This window comes from Penicillium expansum (genome assembly GCF_000769745.1).
Source record: "Penicillium expansum strain MD-8 chromosome Unknown contig60, whole genome shotgun sequence".
NCBI lineage: Eukaryota > Fungi > Ascomycota > Eurotiomycetes > Eurotiales > Aspergillaceae > Penicillium > Penicillium expansum.
In genome coordinates, this window is record NW_015971399.1 from 79,985 (window position 1) to 105,765 (window position 25,781).

The following is a 25,781-nucleotide window of genomic DNA, read 5'->3' on the forward strand; positions in this document are numbered from 1 at the left end:
AATTGTAATGCCATAATCATGTCTTTGAACCGTATCTCCTTCCTTGAGGGATGGGAGCGCAACCCCGCAGCCTTTCTCAGTCACCCCGAATCGGAGGATTCGGAACCGGACTCTTACCAAGATCTGCCTGAAGGATCCGTGTCATCTTCATTTCCCTCCACATACAGCAGACTGAATTTCAACCCCTATGCGGGGCCAGGCTGGAATGAGAGTCCAGAGGATCCACACGACGATCGAATCTCGTTTCTTGGGCCCTCGTTTCTAGGACTCTCACCGACGAGTACCCGTGAAGGACGTGCGGGTTCATATTCAGCACAGGGGCTAGGATCTGCGGAGCGGACTGTGCACGAGGATCCAGGGACGATCGTTGCTCGGACGCCCTGGGCGGATACTACTGGTGCTTATGAAGTAAGCTCAGCTAAGAGGATTGGTAGGTGGATGGGACTCGCATTATGCATCTTTTAACATACAGAGATATGCTAACATGTAAAAGCCCAGGTTTTCACGGCCGTTGTATACTGCTTTCTGGCTGCCGGAGTTGTCTTTGGCTTTGCGGCTCTCAAGCCCATCCTTATTCGAGAGAAAGTATATCGCAACCTCTGCTCCCAGGCGGAGCTTGAGGAAGATGTCGATGTCTGCTATGGGCAAGAGATACGGTATGTTTTAATCTTTGTTCAAGACCTCTCTTACTTACACGTAACAGGCTAAACCTGATGTTTACCATCGCCGCTGTAGTAACAAATGTCTCAGCCCTACCTGTAGGAACCATCCTAGACGCATATGGACCACGAGTTAGTGGAATCATCGGCAGTATCTGCCTCGCCATAGGAGCAGTGCTCTTCGGGACAGCCAACAAGCTTCCATTCGATGGATACATCCCAGGCTACTTATTCCTAGCACTGGGCGGCCCATTCGTATTCATTCCATCCTTCCATCTATCGAACACATTCCCCGCACGATCAGGCCTGATCTTATCAATGCTGACAGGCGCCTTCGATGCCTCGAGTGCTCTATTCCTGATTTTCAGGCTTTTAAGCGAACACACTCAGGGCCTTGTATCAATCAACAATTTCTTTGCGGCATACCTCATCGTACCGGTATTTATCATCGCAGCACAGATCTTCATAATGCCTACAACATCTTACAAAACCGCCGGCGAGCTCGTGCAACAAGCCGCAGCGCAGGTCGCAGACGAGATACACGATCGCATAGACGAGACCGTCAACGACCGCAACGAGAGCGAGCGCCAGCGTATGAATAGACGACTCCGTCGCCAAAGCATCGTCAGCAACATACAAAATCTACTAGACGATGGGACAGCGTCTGTGATATCCGGAAATCCCATCAACGACGCCATCTTCCAAACCAATATCGACGCCTCGCTCGACGTACATACCACTACTAGAGGAACCCACGGCACTGCAACACCCCGTTCCCACACGCAACAAGAACAACTACAACCAACCACCCCCAACCCCAACCCCATCGCAGGCGGAATCTGGGGCGTACTCCACGGCCACAGTGCACTGTACCAACTACGCACACCATGGTTCGTACTAATAACAGCCTTCACTGTTCTAATGATGCTACGAATAAACTACTTTGTCGCAACTCTGCGCTCACAATACACCTACCTTCTCTCCGCCGAGACAGCAGCACAAATAAACACCACATTCGACATCCTCCTCCCAATCGGCGGACTCGTCTCTGTCCCGTTCATCGGCACATTCCTGGACATATTCCAGACACGCACTGTGCTATTCATCCTGGTGGTGTTGGCAACTACCATCGGTGTGCTGGGCTGTATACCGCACCCGATCGCAGCATACGGGAATATCATTCTGTTTGTGTTGTACCGACCGTTCTATTACACTGCTGTATCAGACTACGCGGCTAAGGTGTTCGGGTTTGCGACGTTTGGGAAGGTGTACGGGCTTATTATTTGTCTTGCTGGTGTTGGGAATTTTGCGCAGGCGGGACTTGATGCGCTTACCTTGAGGGTTTGGAGGGGGGATCCTGTTCCTGTTAATGTTGGGCTTACGGTGTTGGTTGCTGGCGTTGGGGCTGGACTCGTTGGGTTTGTTGCTTATCAGACGGGTATTTTGGAGGTTAAGAGGAAGGGTCAGGGTGATCAGGGTCAAGATGTTAGGGAGAGGGAGCCGTTGTTGAGGAATGGAGAACCCGGGAGAGGGTATGGGGTTTGAGATTATGGGGTTGAGGTGATGTAGGGAGTATGTTTAACTTGTGACTTTTTTTTTACATAAGTATATAAGAATGAACATGAACATGGATATAAATGCGATTGGACGTTGGGTTGCCTACATGTATCTAGTGTGTGTGGATAGGAGATAAGGATATTCGGGGAAATCCCAGCGATTTCCATAGAGAAAGATGAAAGGAAGACTAGAATATCCCTCGCTACAAATCTAAAGATGAGAACATTGGAACGTTATGTATTGTGTCTCTAATGGTTCTGACCTAAACAGAGAGGTACTATATACGGATGTATCCCACAACATCCAAACGCGACAACCAGGCGTGAGAAAGCCACAGTCTATGTCGGGGAATTGTATAATCTAAATACCGACCTAAAAATAGATCCCTTATATCCAGTGCAATCCAAAGAAGGAAGAAAGAGTAATCCCTCATGCCCGGGGGTCAGGTGATAGTGTTGTGTGGGGGCTTCACAGCACGGCGAGTTTAGGCAGGTTTTATCCAAACCCGATATTGGATGTGGCCAAAAGCACCGACAGGTATATCTATGTATGCCCCGTGTCCAAGTTTCAGCATGTCGCTGGTGATTGTGATGGTATGTATCCCACAGAAAGAAAGCCCAATATTTTTTCGATATGTCTATTTCAAAGAAAACCGAGGATGACAACGATAGTGAAAAAGAGATAGGAGGGACGGTGGTAGGTAGGGTGGGAGATAGGGAAGCTGGATTGAGTCATTGCAGCTGACAGCAGATCTGAAGAGGAAGCGGGTGATTCGCGCTTCTCGAGGTTCGGAGAATTTCCCAATACTGAACTTGGGGCTGCTCACTGGATGGCATAGCTATACCTGCTAGCGCTCTCCTGCCAGAGAGCCTCCGCAGCAGTATCACAGGAAGTGTCGTACCATAACATGGATCCGAGGACGGATTTGATAATGGCCCAAGAATTTAATCCAGCCCTGCGGGCTATATCTCCCAGAGCAGTGGCGAACCAGGTGCGCATGGGGGTATTGTTTGCTGCGATACCGCCGAGAGTCAAGACCCAGAGAAGAGGGATACGCGTAGATTGGGAAATCCACAGGTCTGTGGAGGATTGTTCGAGGAGGATCACTTGGATAAGGCGGGCCAGACCATTAAGGGGGGTATTCTGTGCGGGGATCGGGAAGAGGACGCCGACGCCGAAGACTAGTGCCGCCAGACGACAGGCTTCGTAGGTGGCGGCGTGCGTGGGATTGGAGAAGAGGAGGTCTGTGGCTGGAGAGAGACAGAGGAGAGTATGTTGGGTTATGTTGCGCTGGTCGACAAGCAAAGAGACATCATGGGTGGAATTTGGGCTCGCTTTGATAATCCCGATATAGGTATGCGCTGCTTGGAAAGCTTCTGCCATTTCGCGAGTAGCGCCAACTGCCTGCAAACGGCCGAATCCCTGGTCGACGTCTGATGGCCCGAAGCCGAGCAGCTCTTGAATGGACAAGCCTATTCGGAAATCGGCGAGGGGCCAGAACTCAAAACATGGGTGGATGCAAAGGACGCTGCAGCTCATGATATCCGAGCTGTGGGTGGTCAGTACGAGCAGTCAATATGAAACATAAAAGACCCGAGACATACAAGGAAATCGTCGCGGCTAGGCCCTCTGTGTGGATATTTGCCAAGCCGCCTCGCATTTTGATCAATTGCAACAATCCTTTGATATGGACCATATTCGGTGGCAGACACCCGTAGACATCGATCCATTGTAGTCGCGGAAAAGGCGGATTAAATGGTGTTCTGCGGTGCTGTTGTACCGATTTCTCCTCTGCCTGATGATGAGCCATGCAAATAACACTGAGGAGAACAGCATCGCTGACCACGCGATCGGGGTCGCGAATAGCCTGATTGATCAGCTTGATCGATTCCATTTCACACAGCTGCAGTGCACGACGTTCCCTTGGACCAAATACCGTACCCGGCACCCAGTTATTCTGCCATTGTACACGGAGGTGACACAACGAACCAAACATGAATGCTGTAAACAAAGCCGGATCCGTCATGGACAGATCGAACCACTTATTAGCCGCAGCTATGATATTCTGTGGCCGCGGCGCGAGTCCTGGCCACACAACACCTGTGAGATAGCGCTCTGACAGATTGATCATCTCTGGCTCGAAATTCCTCGGGGCGGGGTATGTGGCGAACGGGTCAAAGACTCCAGAGAGGTTGCGTTCAAGCCGCTCGGGAGAAGAGCGATCATTGAACCGGATGACAGCGAGGGCCTCCGAAGATAACGCAGTCACAGTACTCGCATCGTCGCTGCTACTGCTATCACTGCTATCGCTGGCCTGCGACGGCGGGAATGGCAAGCCTCGGTATGCAGCCTGGTTGGAGCGGGAGTCGTGCGCAAAGACGAAGCTTTGGCCGAGGTTGCCCACACGATGGGAACTTGAGGGGCGCGAGACGATGCTAAAAGAGGAGGGACCTGGACCAGCGCGGTCAATGATGGGTAAAGGGGGAACAGCGTTGCGGACGGGCCGGGCGCGTGGATTGGATGATTCGCCAGCGGATCGATCCTTTGTTTGATCTGAAATCCAGCGTCCGACATGTGCACGCACCAAACGCTGGGCTTTCAATCGTTCAATCTCAGAGGAAGGTCTGGCATTGACAAAATGGATGCCATCCTTCTTCTTAGATGGTTGTTTCTTTCTTGACGCCATTTCAGATCATATCACCGGCTCGGTAAGCGGTGAGAGATGTATGTGATAGCTAGATGCATGATCTTCAGAAGAGGAAAGAAGTTTGAACCCAAGATAGAGTTTTAAACAAGAGGATGGTATTGACAAGCCCTATTGTGGACCATCCCATTTTCTGATCTGATATTCTTTTTGAATTTGACAGCTCTGGAGGTGTTGGAGTGGGGGAAAAAAGAGTAAAGAGGAAGAAGCTCGGGAATCCCCCGTGACCGCAGATCATTTTGTACTTTTTATACTCCTTTTTTTGGTTTTTATTCTTAGATTTATTCTTCGATTATTTGATTATTCCGTTATTATACTCAATTAATAGGCTATCATTGAAATCCACGTATCATAATACGTGCATTTCTGGCGACCCAGTGGAGTCTGCACTAGGCTGCCAATAGTGAGTGTGATGTACATCAACTTATATTGTACGGAGTACGGTGTATGCTACGACAATATTAAACAATCTACGGAAAGTAGACGGTCATAATCTTCAAATCTCCGCTATGGCCATCTTCTGGGGTTTTAGGAAAAGAACTCCGTATGGCCGTTGAATACGAACTCAATCATCCTAGCATATACGGAGTAGTAAGATTGCCAAGGGGGTTTGCACCTTTCCATGATCTTGCATGGACCAGACCGAGTGATATCCCCTCATTCCCCGGGAATTCCAGTATCTTGGACACATATGGCTAGTCCCAGAGGAAATAATCCAGAATGTCGGGCTATTACCACACATATCTTGTATTACGTGCTATAATACTTTCTTACCGTACTGTCAGTCCCCGTCGGAATTCTATCAGAACCCCGGATGTGAAACCGCCTGACCTTGGCAGTGGCATCAAGGCGTGCACTGGGCTAAATTATTTCCCCTATTACAAAGTATATATTCCGTATGTTGTACCTCCAAGCTTGACGGAAATATCAATCCAACGGGCTTTAACCTTTTCTGACATGGCCTATGAAACAAAAAAGGAAAAAAAAGTGGCACTGATCGGTGGAACCCCGTCGATCATTAGGTTAATGTCTTGAAGTGGAAAATCCAGGTGGGCGACTCGAGTCTATACTATCTGGATACTTAGAAACACTATTTGTTGTGTTTAATGTACTCCGTAGTTCAGACAGGGACAAACTGTGTTCACTTAAATTTTTATTTGAATTTTTCACAATTAGCGGATTCTTTTATGCAGCTAAGCTGCTTCGCCCCCGAGTCATTGGACATCCTTTTCCTTTCACGGAGTCTTTTCCCCCTTATCATAGAGCTTGATTGTTTCTCTCCATGATGCAAGCTGACCAAGATATGAGACAACGTGTGCTTCCCACATAGCCACAATTAGAGCGACCTCCTAGGCAACTACCCGGACATTAAGTCATCCCCGTGGACCGAACTCTCCAGCCAACAATTACTATACATACATCCCGACTCATGCACGAAGTTCTTCAGCTATTTTCCCACCTGTAAGCATCGACGATCAAAGACATGGACCTTGCTTGGGGTCTACCAACCTGCAGCTCACGATACCAATCAGATTCCGATTAGCTCCGAAGTCCGAAAATGCGCAGATGGCGCCGAATATCTCTTATCCTGCAACACCAAAGAAGAGCGGGAATAATAGACGAATAGTACCGAGCAGAATACTTGAAGGCGGGCTAATGCGCGAGCCTACCACAATGCACAGTTATTTAGCGTTGGCTTTGAAAGCCAGACATGATGGATACATGATAATGCACAGGGGGGTGGTTAGGGCTAGCGCTGACATGATCTAGTGTATGCATTGACTAAGACAAAGAGTGACAGGTCCACCGGCATCGACCCGGCAATCGCTACGGAGTAATTTAATTTTGATTGGTGTTTATAGCATATATTAATAGGTATTTACAACATAGTTAGTCCGGAATAGAGAACTTACTTAGGTGGAGGTTGAAAATAGAGGGGAATTAATGAGTAGATATGTGTGTGGGGACATAGACGATTGGAGGAGTGGGAACTTCAAATGCAAGCTGTCAAGTCCACACAGACTTGATACATAAAAATACTTGGTTTTGCGTGCAAATCGACGAGAAACTCGGAGCGAAATATTCTCCCGTGCAGGTCGATGCAGCCAAACCCCAAGAGAGTGTCAATTCCCACAGACACGATCCGGATACTTCAACATTTAGCCCCCCGCACACTAACACACATATGTTGTACGACTGTTACACGGCATTTAGCGCGTGATGGGAGTAGTTATAGCTGCAGGAGAAAAAAAGAAGAGGGGGAATTAAATTATTTCAGGGATAACTCGAACTATTTCATTGTCTCGGTCCCAACGTAACTAGGAACCCAATCAATCCTATAAACTGCATATGCAACTATACCGTATATGATCTAGTTACATAACTGTATGCATGTACTAACGGATAATCAAGGCATGCTACACTCGTCCGGAAGAAGTACCCGTCGAATCATTACATTGCGGGCTAGGCTGACTTAATCAATTTCCAAGAGGGTATACCGACAGCTCTCGCCGGTCTGTGGATCATTGTACTGCTCAAGCGCCTTTTCCACAGCAGCCATGTAACCAAGCACGTGCTCCTCCTGCCATCGGCGACCAACAACCTGCACGGCAGTAGGGAGACCAGCCATCTTGGCCGAGTCATAATGTTTCCACGCACCGCGAGCAATGCCGTGGTCACAACCCAGACGCTTGAGAGCAGTCTTGTAGGGTGTGGTGAGAGCGTCGCGGATAGGGTCTACGTGACCGACGGGGAGAACACCGGCGGAGTAGTCGAGCAAGTTCCACAGGAAGGTGTAACCGCACGAGGAGACGGCATCGTGCATAGCCTTGTGCGGGAGAGCCGGGGTAGCATTGACAGGACACAGGATGAAATCGAATTGCTGGGGCTCGGCATCCCACCACTTGTGCCAGACGGCGCGGAAGGCTTCACGCTGGGCGGTCAGGGTCCACAGCTGGGCGGAGGACTTGGGACCGAAGTCGCGGATGAGAGTGGCGGAGACCTTGTCGCGGCGGAGGTAGCGCACGTAGAGGTAGTAGAGGTAGCGGAGCGGGCGGGGGAGGTGGGCGATGCGGGAGAGTTGGATGGCGCCTGGGTCGGAGGGTTCGAAGCTCTTGAGGTTGGCGTTGAAGTGGTGGCAGCCATCTGAGTTGAGGAGTTGCGAGGCGAGGTTCAGGCCTGTGAAGGGGTCTGCGTTGGGTGGGGTGGTGATTTCTGAGACGGTGTGGCCGGCTTCTGTGAGGGCGGCTACTGTTGTTGCGATGGCGCGTTCAATTGCTGGGGTTGGGGGGACGACGCCTGGAGATTTGTAAGTGACTAGATTTTATTGTCGAGGTGAGGTGATTGTTGCATACCATCGGAGGTCATAACACCCACGCGAAGAGGCTTATTTTGAGCCTCGGACTCGACCTCGCTGCGCCAGGCAATGGGGTGCACAGTGTGTTCATATTTCCAGGGCTCCATGCGGATAATTGCCCGAGTGAAGTATGTCAAATCATTCAAGGTGCGGGCCATAGGACTAAACACACTAGGGATACCCTCTTGCCCGGGCATGCTGGTGTTCACGCCACCCTTGGGCCAGCGGCCAGTGCTGCAGCGGAGAGAATAGATACCACTCCAGGCGGCGGGGACACGCACCGAGCCAGCAACATCAGATCCAATACCAATACGGCCACCCTGTGCTAGCAACGCTGCCTCTCCACCGGTTGAGCCACCAGGCGAGTATACTGGGACATGTGGGTTGCGGCATTGACCCCAGAGGCCGTTATCTGACTCAAAAGAGAGCAGTGTGATTGGCAGAGCAGTCTTGGCATACGGAACAGCACCTGTGGGAAATCAGTATGCAGTCCCACTATCGGGATGATGTGTGTTGAGAATCATGATCTTACCGGCGTCTTTCAAGAGCTGCACCATAGGCCCATCTTCCAAGATAGGCTTTCCAGCAAAAGCAGCATACCCAACACTTGCATCGAATCCCTTGACATGAATAGAATCCTTCAAAGAGACCGGAATTCCAGCCAATGGACCCTTCAGGTTGATCTCCGATTCTAGCCATGACTCAGCCTCGGGTAGCATCAACTCGGTAATGCAGTTGGTCCGCTCCTGAGCCCTCTTAGCTACCTTTCCATAGGTGCGGAGGATATCAAGTGGTGAGACAGCCGAGGCCTGGACATCGTGAACAAGTTCTTCGATAGGCTGGTTGATGATCTTTCGGTCCTGGTCGGCGATGCGGAGGTGATAGTGGTGCGGAAGGCCTGTAAAGCGGAGTTCTCGTTCGGCTTGTTTTTGGTTGCTGTAGACATTAGCTCCAGATCATGTGAATTCAAGGGAATAAAATGAAAGCTTACCGTATGCGACGGTAGGCAAAGTAGTCAAATGGAGGAAGCATAATGGCGGTGTGTGTACAAGAAGAGAAGGGGGGGGGAAGCTGGGGGGTCTTATACGATGCGGGGAATTGGAGAAGTGGAGAATGCGATAGGACCCGGATAGACGGGTACCACCGAGGTTAGCCGTGGATTCATCCTTTGATTGTATAAGCTACGTATGTATATATTTGTATATTACCTATATAGGTCTATTCCGTATTCGAGCTGATATCGGCTTTTTTGTTATAGTCAAAACATTGAACAAAATCACTAAGTCCTGGCAACTAAAAGCTGGCAAATAAACGCTGGCGGCAATTTGTCCGCAGGAGATAAGAAGCCATAGCCCCAGACACACTATACCGGTTACGGCAATTGTATGCGCCCAATGGAGTTAGGTTAAGTAGTTATATAGGTACCTAGGTATGATAGGGAGATTCATAGATAAACGATCTACTCCGTAGAGATAGATACAAAACGTATGATTGAAATTGTCTATTATGCTGTTCTATGTAAAAACTATCTAAACAAATTGCCAAACGCCGTGTGCAGGCGCGGCGGGTATATCTCCAATGCCATGCAAACTCCAAAGAAACGCCAAATTTCAAATCAAAAACGCCTTCCACTAGCTAAAGGCCAGTTATTAGGTATGCGACCGAGGTTGGAGCCAGTTGTTCTTAGCAAGCCACCATAGAACCACACTGATAATTATGACGAGCACTACGCCAAAGAAAATGACGAAGCCCCAGATAATCGAACGCTTGCTCTTTCGTCGTTCGCGGTCAAGCCATGATGCGCTAGAGAGGTGAGCCGAGGCTCACCAAAAATATTGGAGACGGAAGTGTCTTACGGTTCTTGTTTTGTATGTGTTCTCTGTTCAACTGCCTTGGATTCTTCGTCCATGTGGACTGCAGTTGAAAACCGTTTCCAGAAATATGGGTCTCGAACAAGAGCCATGATTGAATGATCTGCTATCGAGCTGAGGCGGACACGTTGGTTGTTGTGTTGTCCACGGGTGGTGGATTGGATGAGTCAAGGGATAGTCGCGTGGTCGGCTGAGAGAAGAGCAACCACTAATGTATGAGGATATAGTAGTAAATCGAGTGATCAAATTCATCGAGATATTCAATTGATGAGGGAGTCGAGATGTTCGATCGAAGTAGTGGGTTGAAGATGGACAACAATTCACCGGCGAGCAGTAGAAAACCGCCAACGTCGGGAACACGGGCTAGGGGTATCGGCTGCACTTATCCTCTGGACAGAGGGTCCTTAGAGATCAAATCCCGCGCGTGGAATTCCGACTGTTGACACATGTACATACTCCCCCGAGGGCTGGAATCCAATTAGCCCATGATCGGCAGCCTGTCCAGTTGCTGATTTATGTCAAAAAATGTCCGAGGCTAGGCCATGGCCAGCAAATCAAGGTAGGCAAATACTGCGGTTTGGGAATGGAGTACTAGTCCTGGTTATTGTTATGGCTGAATATCAATTCAAGGATGGCATGTCGATCCCGGAATGTTCAAACTCAAATGTCAGCGGTGGAATTGTTGATCGCTAACCTTCAGGCAATGAGATTGGTAGATGGGGGTTCAGGAATGTGGGCCTAGATTTGCTTCTAACGGGATTAACTCGGGATGTTGATCGAAGAGGCCGTTGCAGAGGCCGAAGAACGGATTGATTGTATCTGATATCACTTTCCGGAGCTGCTTTGGGTAACTAACTGATACATACATCTTGAGACGCATCACAGTTGGGCTGTATTTCTTAGACAAAATTATATAGCAAATGGACCATAATCCGTAACACTCTATCGTCGTTGGGTATCTCATCATGTTGCACATATCTCGACTGGCACAGACACTGATATGGATGATCTACCCCGAGCCTTTCCATGGACTCGATAGAACATCGTTGTCTTCAAGGCATAAACTCGAGACACCAAACACGAATGGAAAGTAGGTGGATATCGTCTATGGGCAGGCAGTGTCACGCAAGCCTCAATCGCTGCAGTGAAGATGGTGCGGTCCCCTTCTTCTTGAGCCTCCCAGTCTAATTTTGTTTCCTTGTTCACTGTCAATGCCACATACTCAGACCAAAATTCCTGCCGCGAACCCCATGTAGAAATATCAGTCAAATCTGGATAATCTGGCCATGCATCTAGCCCAAAGAAAGTCATCGCCCGCAACTGGAATTCGGCGGCCAGAAGAGTTGGTGGCAACTGACCCAAGTGAGAAGGGTCAAACCGAAGATCAATCTTCAGAGAAGTTGACGCGACCGTACTTGGTTGGAGACTTTGCAACTGAATAGCTGGTGGTTGGATACAGCAGGCAGCGAGTTTGCCACGTGCATGTCGCAACACTCCTGTAGACAGAGACTTCTCTGATTGTAGTTGATAGTATTTATTCTTACTTGGGACAAAGATGGGCGGATGCTCGTTTCGTGTTGGGATGATTTGCACAGGATGTGTTGCTTCTTGGATTTTCTTCGACCTTCCTGCCTTGCCATTTCGCTGCCACAGCGTAAAGTTGATACTGTAGACTATCTCCGCCATTTCTGGTGACATGTCATGAACTTTATGGGAGTTTGTAGCACGGTAACTGAGACTTGCAGGTAGCTGCATGTGTTCTTGCTGGATTTGGTGATTGGCGCATTGGTGATGACAGGCGTGAATGGGAAGTTCCCCGGGGACGACGAACTTGAAGGGCATTCGATAACTCTTGCCAGGTTTGAGGGTGTTCGTATCCCAAAAGTAGTCATAAATCGGCAATTCCATGATTAGGAAGGTTTTCAAGAGCCTGTTGAGGGGCAGAGCAAGATGTGTATTCATGTTCTCGACTTCGGTCCGTGTCATGCCTATTCGCCGTGTTAATATTGCCACTGCAGTGCTACTTCTATCGCTCGTATACCTTGAAATGTGATGCTTATGTCTTCAATGTTGGTTTCTTGATGAGGCGTAAAAATGATGTCGCCATCGATTATGTCGTGGGTTTTGAAAGTCGGCAAGTCCGACAAGCTATTAACCAGGAAGTCCACGTTTGAGAACTTCATCATGTGAATTTGTATGTTTAGTTAACCCACCATCTACCTACGACATGCAATGTTTAAGTACCAATTGTCTTCCATTCTAGTTTGGAGAATGTCACGGTGAAATATCATTTTCCCGAACCAAAGTTATTCGGATATATCGGATACATCAAATTTACCGAGTCATTCCAGGGGATTCTAAATTTGCAATTTCCTATCCATTCTAATACAATGAGAAATACAATGAGAAATACCAAGTACAACCTGTGCGTTGTGGAGAACGGTCGGCAAATGCACGTCTTCCCGAGTTAAGCTAGGTGAAAAGTAATGTTTAAGCCGCCTGTTGCCGAGCTTTAACAGGATTCGATGTCAGCCTTTTCTTTTTTTTATATCTTTTTATCTTTTGTGGTCTATAATGTTCATGGCTTTGTCTCGATACCCTATCGCTTCTTAATTCATCTTTCACTGATCGACGGACACGTCAGCACTGGCTTTTTGGAATATAATGATCTTACCTTTTTTGGATATTGTATATTACAGTTACTATATATCACCCCACCTTCACCGCATAAAGATGAATTGGAAGTTACTGTCCATGAGTTGATTTATGAAGGCAAAAGGAACACGGAAAGATAACAACGAGCATCGAAATCCTCATGGCATAAAGACTTAAAAAGAAGGATATTGATAAACATGTTGGCCGTGCGTTTGTTCATGCACATTAAGCTGCGAAGGAAATTAGTTCTACCAATGAGTGGCAGCCTGGACCCTGGCCAATTTCCGTCCTTGACTCTTCATAATTGGTCCCATGCAGGTCTACAGTCCAACGTTGTTTAAGGGAACTCCACATCATTGGAAGGGGACCGAGCGGAATGATATAAGTTGTGTTACCTTGAAGACTAGACCCTGTGCAGATATGAAAAACTGTTATCGGAGTTCAGAAACAGGTAAATAACTTTCCTTTTTTGGGTGCAGTGACATGGAGATCAATGCACTGGCATTACGTCAACTCCCTGAAGAAACGCACTGGACTACGCACTGGACTCCGTCCGGGTGGCGTGTGATTAATGAACAAAGTAGGAGGCCTAAGGGAGTCAATGATATCTCTGCCAATGCCAGAAAACCTGATAACGGAGTGCATCCGAGGTTCCAACTGTTTAAAGATATGCTACTCTATGCTTTTGATTGGTGCACCAAAATATTGCATAGATTACCACACTTTTTCCTTTTTGGTGACTTCTATTTGTCAAGGAAACGAAAAGAAATAAGGAAATAAACAGCCAAAAAAAGTTAACACCTCTTTTTTTTCTTCTGAACAGCCAAGTACCTTTCATTAAGTAATAGGGGAGCATAGAATAGACAATAAGATTTATGACAAATGTTAGTAAGATAGAAGCATCTAGATTCAACCCCCGTAGGAATGACGGGGTCAAGGCCTGGTACCCTCGGAAATAACCTGTGACTTCGTTTTCCAGACTAAGCTCACAGTCTGACACGAGAACCCTCATTCCAGAGTCTAATGCAGTATAACGAGCTTGTCCTCCCCCAATGCCGATCTCTCCACTCAAGACGCCAGCATGTGCATGATTTCGGATCTCTCGTGCCGCGAAAGTTAGGTAATAGGTAGCCATGCTACTCTTAGTTTATATCCGCCGCTACTGTTCAGCAGCCTCAATCTATGGGCGATCGAATGTCACAGTCCCGGATATATTCTCAAGGCTCACTAGCACTTCATTGGAGATGGCGACTACCACCCGCCACTACATGACGTGTGTAGTAACTCAATGAAGTGCCCTGCAGCTAGCCAGCCCAAGTGCAGTAGTGCAGATAGTCAATACCCCAAATTGAGTTAGGATTCTAGGTATATAAACTGTCACATTTTCTTGAAACAATAGCAAAAGAGTCAAAGTACACGATTAAGACTACATATATCAAGCTCTTTGAAGTTCAAAGTCAATATTTCAACATGGATCATGTGGTACGAAGTCTCTCGCGCGATGTAGAATACTCCTCTGAATCATTTATCGCGACTCTATTGCATGGGAAACCAGAGCATAAACACTTGGATGTGTTGACCGACCTTTTGACCAAAAGTTCCGAAATTGATGAGCATGTTGCTTCATCTATTAGTGCCGCTTGGCACTGGATATGCCAGAATGATCTTTGGTCTACGAGGTATGAGAGCCTTAGCGACTACCGGAAGGCCATCGGATATACCGAGACTGTACGACCGATCGTGCAGCGACATAAGAAATCGGAGCTAGCGAAACGATCAAGTACACAAACAATCCTTCGCTACTGGAAAATTCCCTTTGAAAAAGCTCTTCCGATCCATACTCGTCCCTTAACTTGGAGCAAACATCTGTTGTCATTGACAGCATGTTTGAGCAAACACCGAAATCACCCAGACTCACTCTTACTGCTTGAAAACAGCATGAAGAACAGACCAGAACGTGGACGCACTAGAAATCGACTTATGGCAAGTGATGTTCAACGGGTATTGGAGAGTTTAGGGATACCACAGACACGCTTGGCGAAACGGGGATGTAAGTCATAATATTCTCTAGTTGAGCCCTTAAGAATGCGGCTTACGGTGTTTCAAGCAAGACAATCCCGAACCTCCTCAGGCTCGGCTCAAAACAAAGGTAACGATAACAGCGGCGAGGCTGACTCTTCACCTTCCACCAACCATTCGGAAACCTCGCCCCTCCCAAACACACCTTCGCAGAGGCTCTTACCATCGGGAGTCTCACCCACCCAAGGGCTACGAACCAACAAAGATCCAAATGGGTGGCAGTGCTGCGGATGTATTCCTATATGCTTGCCACTGATTGCCCTAATCACTACCCCTCAAGCGACGCTCGATACGAAGCTTCTGACGGCATTGGTGAGCTGGGCATACACAATATCGTGGGGTAGCTTTTGCTCGGAGCATCTGATGCGCCTGGCCCACTTTATTCCTAGAGAGGATACACGTGATGGAACTAGAGTGGAAGTAATTCAGAAATTGGAGGCGTTCTGTTTCCGACGGTGCTATAGTTCTCCAAGTACGGCGAATTTACGCTTCATGACTGGTACATGAGATATTCAGTCGCTATCATATATCTGCTAACATGCCGTTTCTATTAGGTGACCATAACCATACCTCTACTCTAAGTTTTTGTTCAAATACGGAGCTGCTATGTCGTTATACTGGGTCTGGTGATGCGTGGTGGCGTTGGCAAACGGATGGGTTTCTCCATATCCCCGGGTTCTTTTCCTATATGGAAGAGCTCGATGTGTTCCAGCGGATCCGAAAATACCTCAGTAGAAGCGGTACTAAAGAAGATACAAACTCGATCCTCAATCAAAATGCCGTCCAGCAATGCTACATGATGATATCACAAATGGTTCAACGAGATCCGGCATATTATGCTGTTCTAGTCGCGTGCAGACCGGACCAAAATCGGAAACTCATTCATCGCTCGCCACAATATCAACAAAGCACCTTTTCCCAACGCGACAATGTAGGGCTAGGTGTCCCAATCGATCATATTCAGTCGCCGGTCCAAGGAGAAGGTACAAGTGACATCCAAAGTACTGTCATATTCCCGACATATGAGACTGCACAAAAGATTCGCCTAGTCCCAGTGTTCCATCGACAATTCAACATGGGCTTACAGAGCCCGCTCGAACCGAAGTATGGAGATAGATACAAGGCATCTGGTGAAGCCCGGGAAATTGCGGTACAGCCGGGTGATTTGGTTATGTATCTTCCACAAATTCTCGGATGGCCAACAACCTTTTCCTCGTCGAACTTTATCAGCCTGTCTCAGATTGGGCTAGACAACAGACTACCCACAGTCCCCTTGGAGCCCAGTGAGAGATATGATACAGGTAATTGCGACAAGGCCTGGGAGCAGCTAGAACCGCAGTTTCACGATCCCAGAAGAACAGCACACAAATATTATACGGCAAAAGCGGGGCTTACTGAAGACAGTTGGTATAATGTCTCCAGTGCCATAGGCCGGGCATTAACAGGCCGTCTGGATTGGGGTAGCGACAGAGCAACAGAAGAAATGAACTACATCCTTGGTTCTCATGAAGCGATGGCAGTCGAATTTGTTGCGAAGTCACGGGCGCGGTTGGCGAAGCAATTTCATCGGCTCTGTGATTCAATTGAGCGAGGTTTAGAGCTGGACTCTGGTATGAGGAATCCTTCTCAGTTTACGTCAAGAATAATTACTGACTTGAATCCAAGATTGCGGAATGAGCAGCTGTGAGCAACGAGATCACGCACCGGAATTCTTCCAAGGTCAAAATGGAAACCTTGAGACACCGGAGTCTTTCATCGATCCTTTAACGTCAACCTCACCTACTTGGAACAATCCCTCTCTAGATGACATGGTAGCAGACTTGGACCATACTTTTTCTCAACAGTCTATGTCTTTCGATTTGCCTTAAGAAGACATGGGTATTTATATATTATAATTTCTCGGAGTTCTTGTGTTCAGAAAACGCATTTTACTTCAAGGTTGTATATAAAAAATGCCAAAAGCGTTCTTTCTTTTGATTTTGATATGCTTGTTATTCCTTGTTAAGATTTGACTAAAGGAAGTACGCTTCCTTTACAATCTCATTTGGTATGTATCCTCTAGCTATCTCAAGGAACAAGAAAATCGATATCTTGTGATGTACCTAAGTATATCTTGTACGGGTGAGTCATACAAAAGATCCTTCTTACATTGGAATATTGCGCCGCTGGGGGGGCTATCCAAGAGCAGGAACTGTTCATTTCACCGATCCTGATATATCCTAAAAGTAACACCGAAAGTAAAGCTGAGAGTCATCAATACGCCCTGTTCAGCCATGCTCTGCAAAGCTAGATCTAGCACGGAGATTTGCACCGTAGAAGTAGAGAACAAACATGCCAATCTTGTACATAAATTAGTATGTGAAAGGTATCATCATATCCGGATTGCGGCATAATGAAGAGACTTACAATCCCTAGGATGCTTAATCCAGCTAACAGAGTCACCCCTTTGTCAACACCAAGGTCGATGAACATGAATCGGGAGAAAAGGATGAACGCAAACGCGACACCAGATCGTGATAGGTCATTTCCGGCGAATAGTGAAGCTGCATACTTCGGGTACGCAAGTGGTAGATAGACAAACACGCATTGTAACACAACGAAGATAGATCCTGCGTATAGGACAATACCGAAGGCGCTCACAGCCCAGTGAATATTTCCGTTGGCAGTCCAGGCTAAATGAAATGACAATTAGTCTTGGGGGTGCCTGACTGTAAAAGGTTGCTTCTGCTTACCGAAAATGAGAAGTCCGACCGGTGGCCCAAAAGAAGCGATCAGAGCAGGAGCCAGACGGTGCTCGTGTGCACGTTGGCCGTTGGCTTTTAGATCGGGCATGAGGTGGGTATATAGATAAACAATATACACGGCGATTGCAAGCACACAACCAATAACAATTGATAAAAAGATTAGAGCAGCAAGCTGGGCGTCAATTCCATATTTTACTGGATAGACCAATGGAAACGCCTCAAAGAAGGAGTAATAGATCCCATAAACCAGTGACGTATAGACATTAGCGAACAGGATGGCTGGGTCTTTGGTCATTATCTCGACAGGTTTGATCAGGCAATCAATGAGCAGCTTGTAAAATGTTTGACTCTTCTGCGCAATCTCAGACTGTGATGAAAGATTCGAGTTTCCAGTAACTCTGCGTAGTCGCCGTGCACGGCGGAGGAGGATATTGTCGGCCGATGTCTCTGGAAGACAGACGGCCATAAGGACAAGAATGGGTGCACTAAACCAAAGAATTTCCCACATCGCCCAGCGCCACCTGAAATCAAAGTTAGCCATTAGTATGGTGTGCGCAATATCCATTGGAAGATTCACCCCTTTGCGGCAATTGAAAAGACCGACAAAATCGGACCAAGAGCTGGCCCACCATATGCCGCAGCAACCCAGCTAGTCAGTCCTAGGGGTAGGTAAACGTCCGAGTACTATCTTCCGACATCTGATCAGTTTCTAGCAGAAGCAGAGATACACCTCTTCCATTAAGAGAAAAATTTTCACGAACCATATCTGCCATTGAGGCACCACCATTTGCCAGGCAGGGGCTCCCGAAAAGGCCCTGGAGAAGTCGAAGGACCATAAGCCCGACATAGTTGTCTACCAACGCGGTGGGAACACACAGCACGACAAAGATGAGGAAAGTGGTAATATATGGGATATTGCGACCATATAATGGAAACTCACTCATGGGTGAGAAGAGCAACGGACCGAGACCATCTGTAAGAACCAAGGTATTAGGACGTATCCCGTGCCATGTATAGTAGGGACCTACAGCCTAATACGTATAATGCCAGACCCAATGAAGCCTTCGTTTGACCGACTTGGAAATATTCCATTATTTGGCTGTTGGGCATTTAGTCGTCATGACGAAAATCTTGTTTTTCGATCATAAGCTTACGGTTCAGCTGGCACGTAGATTGATGAGGCACAATATATGGTAAATGTGTACAAACTATGAAGCGTTAGATATCCAGTCCACTGTGTGAAAATGAAGGTGAAATGTGAGGTGAGATGTACCATATCTGAAAAGTAACAAATCTTTTCTTCCATGTCGACCAGTTTCTCGGGTTCGCTGGGTCGTCCGAACCGTACCAATCGACTATATTCTTTATCTCATCTTGCGCGTGTAGTCCATCTGAACTGGAATCCGGTGGGGAGTCTAAAGTCGGTGCTGGAGGTATGGCAGAGTCGCCGCCAAGGCTTTGCTTTGATTCAACCTGGTGTCTTGTCTCATCTGGATCTGCCGATGTAACAAATCCTGGCTTTTCTTCCGGATAAAGGAGAACCCTATTTCCAGTAATTGCTCGTAGAAGTTGACCCAAAGGTGACTCACGCACTGTATCCATATCTCCTTTGGAGTTGATAATACATAAAACAATTGGGAGCTAGATCAGGGGAGATGGTTTGTTATTGACTTATATGCAGCTGATGATGATTCTAATACATGCCATATGAGACAAAATGATGAGAAGATAGGACGTCCCTCCACATTCGGGCAATCACCCCCTTGCATTGCTTACAAGGCTTACAGCCCAATACGTCCATAGTGCTTAGCACTACTTGGTCATTTATCTTCAGATCAAATTCAAAATATGTTCTTTTTAGATCTACCACTGATTTGTGTAACAACCGTATAATGTTGAATGACTATCTATCTAAACCCAAGGAAAGGATACAATTTGTTGAATATCAAGGCAAGTTCATTGAGGATATTCTTGTAACTTCTGTGAGAGAGAACCAATAATTGCTGTAGAAAGCCCATCTTAGCGTTTCTATCTTGTGGAATGAAGAGCTTATGGCCCTACTACCTAGCTACGAGATCTTTACTCCGTATTATACAGGGAATGGGGTGATCATCTATCGCTTGGGCCGCATAGTATATGCTATGTGTTACCAATGATTAAGCACGATTCCAAATATCGACATGCATATATGTAGATGGGGCAAGGACCAATTGAAAGTTTCGCTTAGATAGTATTGTATTTAGTATATCATTACCTCTATAATGGATATAATGGATTATTCTTTCTAGAACTAGATAGTTTTTACTTTAATGTACTGTAGATATCAATGAATGTGGCAACTCGAGGAATCTCAGACGATGATTGGCTCGGCAACATGAAATTTCGCCGCTCAACACCCGGCAAAATTCCAATTTTATTCCTTACCCCATCCCATACTCCATCTCCTAGATGCCCCATTTCTTACATTAAAATATGAAGTCCACATCAAAGGTTACTAGCAGCGATGCAGCCATCAGAAAACAGAAAAAGAAGTCCATTGCGTAAGTACCGGTGAAACTATCCCGAAGTCTGCCCGCTAATGTGACGTCTCAAGGTGTCGGAGATGCCACTCACACAAAATAAAATGCACTGGTGGTCAGCCATGTCTTAAATGTCGGCAGGCAGGTTGTCCTGCCGAATGCCACTATGTCAATCGAGATCGTCAAGTTAAAGTGCACGAGAGGTATGCTCCACTAAGTTAAGCTTGCTCCATTGTAAAGCTAAATATTTCAGTTATCTGGAGGAACTGGCTGCAGAAAACCAGCGCTTGCGTGGACAATTATCACAATCACCTGGTTTCCTAACCCCAAGAGAATATCAAGCGCATGATGAAGGTGTTTAAAGTTTCTTTGGTCTTTCTGGTGACTCCAACTTACGCCATTTTCTAGATGTACCCGAGCCAGACGCAGATACACATGTTCGGAATCCAATGCTCGGTGAACGGGCTTGGTTCCTGCCCTATGACCCTTCATTACCACCTATTCATGTCTGTGAAGCAGCATGCACGGCATTCGCTACCAGACTCCGAAAGGTTCTTACCAAGAGCGAGACCACTTCTCACATGCCTCGGACACAATATACGCCAGAAGCCACATTGATGAAAATACGAAATCCCGCAACAAAATGGCCGAGCCTACCTAAGGCTCGCCTGTTGGTTCAGATTGTGTTCAGTCAGGTGACACGGGTGTATCATTTGGTTCTTCGCAAGTCGACTATTGACCAGCTTGAAGAAGCCTATCGGGACGAAAACTTTGAGGATCCCGTATTGACATGTAAATTCTTTGCTATCTTCGCTCTTGGAGAGGTATATTCTGCACGATCAACCCCGAGCCTTGAATGCAATGTCCCTGGCGTAGCATATTATGTCAATGCGATGACGATGATACCCATATTGCCGGAACGACCAAGCCTGGCACACATTGAAACCCTTTTACTTTTGGTAAGATGCGTATCACTTCTATTGAAGGGCTTATGAACTAACAATGGCAGTCACTATATTCATTTTTCTTGAACCGACGCCATTCGGCATTTCTGTTGGTCGGCAGCGCTATGCGTCTAGGCTTGACTGTGGGTCTGAACCACAATATCCCAGAAAGCAAGTGCCCAGATCCTGTGCAGCGTGAGCATCGCACCAGGCTATGGTGGGCAATATATGTATTTGATCGAATGTATGGCTCGAAGGTCGGCTGGCCGATTCAAATTTCCGACGCGGACATCTACGTTGACATGCCATCAAATGTGCCTGGTGATATCCACAATGATCATACCTCCGACACGGAATTCCTCATTGCCAGTATTGAGTTGGCCAAGATCACGGGTCAGGTCATCGACCGTGTATACAGCCGAAAAAGGTTCCCGGAGTCTTTTTTGCAGCGGGAGCAAAAGTTGCTCATCTCACTCAAGGAGTGGAGTTGTGCTCTTCCCCCACAGATTCGTCTCAACCGTGACGGTCCTGTTCCAATGAATGTTATATCTCTTCATCTTCAATTCAACCAAGTAAGTTGATAGCTTGAATATGAACGGGTTGTCAGCTAATCAATTGCAGTGTATAATGCTAGCCAGTCGGCCGATTCTTCTGCACGCGCTGATCCAAGCTACATCCCCAGAGTCTGTTGCAGAGGATAGCGCCCAGACGAACATCCGCCAGACTCTAAAAACACTCAGCGATGCGTGTATTCACGCTGCAAGACATACCCACTCGTTGATTGTGGAAGAATGGACCAACGGATCTGTTCCAATCTTCGGATATTTCTATGCTCACTATCTCTTCTCATCGGCACTGATAATGGTCATTTCTAGTCTGGTATACCCCGAGAATAGCAACGACTTTGCGTTGTTCGAGGCAGCTTTCGAAATTCTCCGGGCGATGAGCAGCCATGGAAATCTTGCTGCAACCGAATTTTTTGATAATTTAGAATGCGTAAAGCAGTGTTTGGATGAGATGAGAGGGCCAGAAGGTGGTAATTTCCACAGCGATGTATCTCGAGCTGCAGAGAGCTCGACGGAATCTCTTGCTGTCATTGCCCCTAACCAGCTGGGCCTTTTTGGGAATACCACTGCCTCTGGTATTTCCGAAGCCACCGTTGCGACAAACCATGCAAATGACATGGCCTTCCTAGGAGAGAGCATGGAAGAGTTCCTAGCCCAGCCAGACGTCGATTTCTTGCTCGATCCCTCTCTTACCGATACTGTATACTCGTGGCCAAACCTTTCGTTGTGGACTGCATGATGGTTCAAACTCTACAATCAGATAAAATGTAGCAGAGATTACAAACATAAACATCTGACAAATTATGCCAGAACTCAGACAATATATGTATATACGACCAAATCAATGAAGTGTAAAACACTTAATATTGAATAGATGGAGAGGAAATTTCATATACGAGACACACGTAAATTCAGCGTGTCCTAGAGCATAGCGGTCTGCGGAAATTACCGCTGGGATTGTATGGTGACCTGCATATGTAACTGGGCCAGTCTTATTTCCAATGTCAGTATTTCTTGCTCTCTCTCTCTCTCTCTCTCTCTCTCTCTCTCTCTCTCNCTCACACACACACACACACACACACACAATTCCACCTCAGACTTGGGTATGAACTTTATGAGCTAGGACCCACAGATGGTTTCGTGAGGTCGCTAAGCCGTGATTGATTTATCAACATGAACCTTGAAAGGTCCTGCGACGCTGCTCACCGCACTACATTCTGCTTGGTTTGGTCTTGAACGATAAAAGTCGAGGAGCTTTTAGGGGAAATTCATAAAGTCCCCGGCGGTGTGCCCGGTTTGTTCTTTCCTCCAAGCCTACCATTGACTCTGTATTGCAACTTGTCTCGCCGGGTTCGGCTACCGAAACAGGAGGATCTTGAACGAGGCCTGGGTAATGTGCTGATAGCGGGAAGTGATGAGTCTAATATACGGCGGCCATCGAGTACCGTCGATAACATTCACCGCAGTCCAATCCGATGAGACAGTCTCCAATACCGCGCTCAGTAGTCGGCTTCGACGAAGAAAAGACATGGCACCCAGCCGGGGGACTTTATAGATCCCTCCTAGAATTCCTTAAATTCCACTGTTCTAAGTCATACCAATAGATAAATTGCTTGTGGTAGCTTAGTTTAGTTCGGGGTCCGGATTATTCCGACCGAGTGCTTTTGCGGCTTAATATTAGGGAGATGCCTGTAGCTATCCTGTTATGTCTCCTATAGTAGGTAATCTAAATACCTGTGACTAGAAGTATCGGGTATTAAAATGGGCAGTATATATTGGAAACTTGCTTGACTTGACAACCTAATGGTTTTCATCGTGGGCTTTGTATACACGTTTGGTCTATCACTTCATTTTGGAGTGATGTGAGGCTATAATATATGAAGATAGATATATAAACTACTAAATATCTATATGAAGCACAGGGTTTTCCGTATTGGAAGAGAAATCAAAAATACTACTATTTTCCACTAGTCTAGGCACCTAGTAGATATCTGTTGCCTAGACAGGTCTATATTAATTGCTACTATGTTGAACCCATCAATGGAAGCTCCAATTAATTGAGATCTTTAGGTAACCGGTGATTGGGTCATACAGCGCCACATTAGGCTTCAGTCATGCAACATTGTACGTGAGTCACGGGTATGGATGACATCAAGTCACATGTATTTTGTTTCAGCTAGATATTCAGATATGAGAGAAGATATTTTCATATTTTCATTTGGATTGTTCTTACAAGATATGGTCTCTTTGTACTTGATCTGTCAGATATCAGATACAACATAGTTATCAGATCAACTTTCATAGTTCGCAGTTCTTTGGTTCCCCCGCAGTGGGTCGTGTGTGCCTGACCGCTCTCTTCGCTGTCACTGTCACGCTGTCACCTCTCTTGACATGCGCCCAACCTCGAAGCCTGTGCGATGAAATGCTTTGACGCATCTTGCATGCACTTCTCACTATCCTATACCCCACATTCATGGCTTCTGCGGATATTCACTGGGGTACATTGATCAATTCAGACAAGAGCCCAGCCCCACTGCTCGAACAGCTATGTCTAGGGATCGCACAGTTGATGGTAAGTTCTGGACCGGTCTTACCTGGATTGGAGACCATACTGACATCTCCAAAGTCCACCTTTGATACCAACATCTCCACCGATATCACCCCTGAGAGAATCGCTACTTTTTACCGCAAAGTCGGCGGCAACTACGACCCTTTATTCCTTGAAACTAAGGGACAAGCTCTGTCATTCATCTACCAGTCACTAGGATGTTTCCACAGCCTCCAGCCCTCAGCCAATCCCTACGAGCCCCCATCGATTCCCTCACTACTCCCGAATGGCTTCGTGCGGTGGCAGACAATACAACTGTTGATGGACCCAGATGAACACTCGGTGTATTTGCAAAATGCGGTCAACTTGTGGGATATTCCAGATGCAAATGGGGAGACCTTTCCAAAGACGATTCCTCGAGACGCGTTTCCCTCTGAGCCCGACCCAGAGATGCTGGAATGGCATGAAGGAGTGAGTCGGCGGTTGGAGCGTGACTATTTAAAAAGACACACGAAGCGTGCTTCGCCACCAGACTTTGGGACATATCACTACCATTTTAGTGGAAAGGATCCTCTACCTGACGAAGATGACTACTTCTCCCGTCCACGTCGGGCGGCATCAAAGCGTCGCAGTCATGCGGAGCCCGATCGGCCCAGCGACCATCGCCATCACCGCCGAAATTACAGCGGAGAATATCCAGCATTTTCTGCACGTAGGCCTGGAACGAACCGACCGGGTTTTTCAACCCCGAGAGTTTCATCCCCTCCCCCATGGGGAGAGCGTCCAGCACATTCAAGCGGACGAGACCAAGGTAGCCGGCACAGCCATCCGCTAAGCCCAGGGGCAGGTGAGGTTCCATATGTCTCTGATATGTCTTCAGATGAGTCTGCACGCCACCGCAAGGACCGTCCGAAACCCAATAGGAACCAAGAGCGACGCCATCTGTCACCACCTCCCAATAGTAGTGCTAGACGCCACTCCCACGAAGCCTACACCCGCCGACCATTCCGAGATCTATCGCCAACAAGTCCGAGCCGACAGCGCCGCGGGCACGAAAGCCACCCTTCACGATCTAGCAAATCCAACTCTGAGCCTTCGCCGAAGGTACACCCGAGAGATCACCCAAGGGATCATCCAAGAGATAGGGATCCGAGAGATTACCCAAAGGAAAATCCAAAAGACCGTTCTCGATCACGCGCAGCAGGTGTCAAATTCCGCGAATTTATATTCGGCGACACGGCCCCTGCTCCAACTGCTCCAGATCCGCCTTTCTATAGATCGCCAACTCCCCCACCACCAAGAGCGGTACCGAGACACCTAGGATCTTCTTATGCCGCAGACGACATGAGAAGAGGAAGTTACAGCGGGGGCAGTACAGGTAATAGTCGACCCAGTAGCGGAGGAAGTGGGTCTGAGCGCCAGCGATCATACAGCAGTGCTGGATTCCATCCCCGCACGACCGGGTGGGCGAGCCCTCGGAGCTCCGCTTCAAAGCGATATACCCCGGCGACTGTACCCGAAGATGATGGATACGTTCCCTCGCGGAGGGTCCCGATTTACGAATAATTCCCACGATTGAT

General features: G+C 47.4%; 9 protein-coding genes across 9 annotated transcripts; 4 read left to right on the top strand and 5 right to left on the bottom strand.

Moving 5' to 3' along the window:
* Positions 1 to 18: 18 nt before the first annotated feature.
* Positions 19 to 2,204, top strand: PEX2_022900 (putative MFS transporter Fmp42; the record flags this gene model as incomplete). Its single annotated transcript, XM_016739565.1, has 3 exons — positions 19 to 430; positions 494 to 656; positions 704 to 2,204. The coding sequence occupies 3 exons, from the start codon at positions 19 to 21 to the stop codon at positions 2,202 to 2,204; spliced, it is 2,076 nt and encodes a 691-aa protein (XP_016596309.1).
* Positions 2,205 to 3,038: 834 nt separating this feature from the next.
* On the bottom strand, positions 3,039 to 4,902 carry PEX2_022910 (uncharacterized protein; the record flags this gene model as incomplete). The annotated part of the gene is made up of 2 exons (XM_016739566.1): positions 3,039 to 3,765; positions 3,821 to 4,902. The coding sequence occupies 2 exons, from the start codon at positions 4,900 to 4,902 to the stop codon at positions 3,039 to 3,041; spliced, it is 1,809 nt and encodes a 602-aa protein (XP_016596310.1).
* Positions 4,903 to 7,393: 2,491 nt separating this feature from the next.
* Positions 7,394 to 9,307, bottom strand: PEX2_022920 (putative acetamidase; the record flags this gene model as incomplete). The annotated part of the gene is made up of 4 exons (XM_016739567.1): positions 7,394 to 8,217; positions 8,274 to 8,744; positions 8,808 to 9,211; positions 9,267 to 9,307. 4 exons carry the CDS (start codon positions 9,305 to 9,307, stop codon positions 7,394 to 7,396), a joined length of 1,740 nt encoding a protein of 579 aa, XP_016596311.1.
* A 617-nt stretch (positions 9,308 to 9,924) lies between these two features.
* On the bottom strand, positions 9,925 to 10,238 carry PEX2_022930 (uncharacterized protein; the record flags this gene model as incomplete). Its single annotated transcript, XM_016739568.1, has 2 exons — positions 9,925 to 10,078; positions 10,132 to 10,238. 2 exons carry the CDS (start codon positions 10,236 to 10,238, stop codon positions 9,925 to 9,927), a joined length of 261 nt encoding a protein of 86 aa, XP_016596312.1.
* An 871-nt stretch (positions 10,239 to 11,109) lies between these two features.
* On the bottom strand, positions 11,110 to 12,332 carry PEX2_022940 (uncharacterized protein; the record flags this gene model as incomplete). Its single annotated transcript, XM_016739569.1, has 2 exons — positions 11,110 to 12,134; positions 12,188 to 12,332. 2 exons carry the CDS (start codon positions 12,330 to 12,332, stop codon positions 11,110 to 11,112), a joined length of 1,170 nt encoding a protein of 389 aa, XP_016596313.1.
* A 3,236-nt stretch (positions 12,333 to 15,568) lies between these two features.
* Positions 15,569 to 16,567, top strand: PEX2_022950 (uncharacterized protein; the record flags this gene model as incomplete). The annotated part of the gene is made up of 1 exon (XM_016739570.1): positions 15,569 to 16,567. One exon carries the CDS (start codon positions 15,569 to 15,571, stop codon positions 16,565 to 16,567), a length of 999 nt encoding a protein of 332 aa, XP_016596314.1.
* A 580-nt stretch (positions 16,568 to 17,147) lies between these two features.
* On the bottom strand, positions 17,148 to 18,568 carry PEX2_022960 (Major facilitator superfamily domain, general substrate transporter; the record flags this gene model as incomplete). Its single annotated transcript, XM_016739571.1, has 5 exons — positions 17,148 to 17,219; positions 17,287 to 17,552; positions 17,613 to 18,145; positions 18,202 to 18,308; positions 18,386 to 18,568. The coding sequence occupies 5 exons, from the start codon at positions 18,566 to 18,568 to the stop codon at positions 17,148 to 17,150; spliced, it is 1,161 nt and encodes a 386-aa protein (XP_016596315.1).
* Positions 18,569 to 20,592: 2,024 nt separating this feature from the next.
* On the top strand, positions 20,593 to 22,392 carry PEX2_022970 (fungal specific transcription factor domain-containing protein; the record flags this gene model as incomplete). The annotated part of the gene is made up of 3 exons (XM_016739572.1): positions 20,593 to 21,102; positions 21,153 to 21,659; positions 21,709 to 22,392. The coding sequence occupies 3 exons, from the start codon at positions 20,593 to 20,595 to the stop codon at positions 22,390 to 22,392; spliced, it is 1,701 nt and encodes a 566-aa protein (XP_016596316.1).
* Positions 22,393 to 24,126: 1,734 nt separating this feature from the next.
* On the top strand, positions 24,127 to 25,522 carry PEX2_022980 (uncharacterized protein; the record flags this gene model as incomplete). Its single annotated transcript, XM_016739573.1, has 4 exons — positions 24,127 to 24,225; positions 24,280 to 24,672; positions 24,734 to 25,012; positions 25,082 to 25,522. The coding sequence occupies 4 exons, from the start codon at positions 24,127 to 24,129 to the stop codon at positions 25,520 to 25,522; spliced, it is 1,212 nt and encodes a 403-aa protein (XP_016596317.1).
* Between the last annotated feature and the right edge of the window lie 259 nt (positions 25,523 to 25,781).